This window comes from Lipotes vexillifer, unplaced genomic scaffold, assembly GCF_000442215.2.
Source record: "Lipotes vexillifer unplaced genomic scaffold, Lipotes_vexillifer_v1.1 scaffold1129, whole genome shotgun sequence".
Lineage (NCBI taxonomy): Eukaryota > Metazoa > Chordata > Mammalia > Artiodactyla > Lipotidae > Lipotes > Lipotes vexillifer.
This window is the reverse complement of record NW_006789022.1, coordinates 2,864,365-2,865,545: the sequence shown is the minus strand read 5'-3', so window position 1 is coordinate 2,865,545 and position 1,181 is coordinate 2,864,365. Positions and strand designations below refer to the sequence as shown.

Below are 1,181 nucleotides of genomic sequence, written 5' to 3'. Positions count from 1 at the left end.
CCCCCCCCCCCCCCCGCCCCAGACAAGCCCTGTCACACCAATTATAGCCAAGGTGGAGGGCATCCATCCAGGTGTTGGACATGAGGAGGGGTGAGGTGACCACAGAAGGTGGGCCCAAGAGCCTCGGGCAGAATCCTATCCTGGGCATGGGTTCTGGTCAATGAGGAGCAGTGGCTAGAAGACAAATGACTTGGAGTCTTGGACCCGTGGGGTATCATTCCCAGCTGAGGAGCTGATTAAAAATGCAGATTTCTGAGACCCGCCATCAGAGATTCTGATTCAGTAAGTCGGAGGTGGGGCCCAGGAATCAGCATGTTGAAAATGCCGGGTTTGAGAAGCCCCGACAAGGCCTCAGGGGAGAGGAGGAGCTATCAAGGCCAAAGCTGGCCTCTGCCCCCTCCCAGGCACTGGAGGGCAGGTGGGAGCCGAATCAATCAAGCTGTGGGGCTTGCAGTGGTCCCGAATCTGGCCTGTTGCTTTTTCTCTCTCCTAACAGCCATTTGTGGAGGGCGGTAGCGAGTATCCGGTTGGACACGTGAGTCTCCTGGGAGCAGGGTTGGCCCCCGCGGTCCCAGCCACGCCAGCTGAGCCACTGGCTCTCCCTCCTCCCCCAGCGGGACCCGCCCCTCGCTGGGCTGCTGCTCAGTGTGCAAAAGGCCCAGCTGCCCCCTCCCTCACTGTGCGGTTGCCATGGAGACGGCTGGCCCCACCTCAATCCCTGGGAGCCTGGATTTGCCTCTCCCGGCACCAGGGCCAGCTCGGGAGGATGGCTGGGGTAGGCTGGCTTCCCGGAAAGGGCAGGGCCCCAGTCTTCCTATCAGAAGATCCGTCTCAATTGGAGCTTTCAGTTCTTAGCATCCCTGTGAGGTAGCGGGTTGGCCAGCAGGGCAGAAGGGGAGACGACGCCCAGGGACTTGCTCAGAGCCACAGAGTGAGTGCATGACAGGACCGCCCCCACCCCCACCCCCGTCCAGTTCTGCATTATTCCAGAGCTGGTGTCCATCTGAATTCAAGAGGGCCCCAGTGGGGTTCCAGTCATTTTCCCGTATTATCTCTGAGAGGGGCAAACCCCAAATATCCCCATTTTTAAAGAATAATATCAAGAGGTTCCCTTTCAATGAGCAAAAAACACCATGTGGCCTCCATGTCCCCTCTTTCTTTCCTTGACAGCCTTTCCTGCT

The 1,181-nt window shown here is 58.7% G+C and overlaps 1 protein-coding gene across 1 annotated transcript in view; it reads left to right on the top strand.

The window, feature by feature from the left end:
• Positions 1–1,181, top strand: part of LGALS12 (galectin 12) — a 7,841-nt gene that overhangs the window by 3,590 nt on the left and 3,070 nt on the right. The window contains exon 5 of the mRNA XM_007462106.1: positions 497–535. Coding sequence (XP_007462168.1) covers positions 497–535 — 39 coding nt within the window. The remainder of the gene's footprint in view (positions 1–496; positions 536–1,181) is intronic.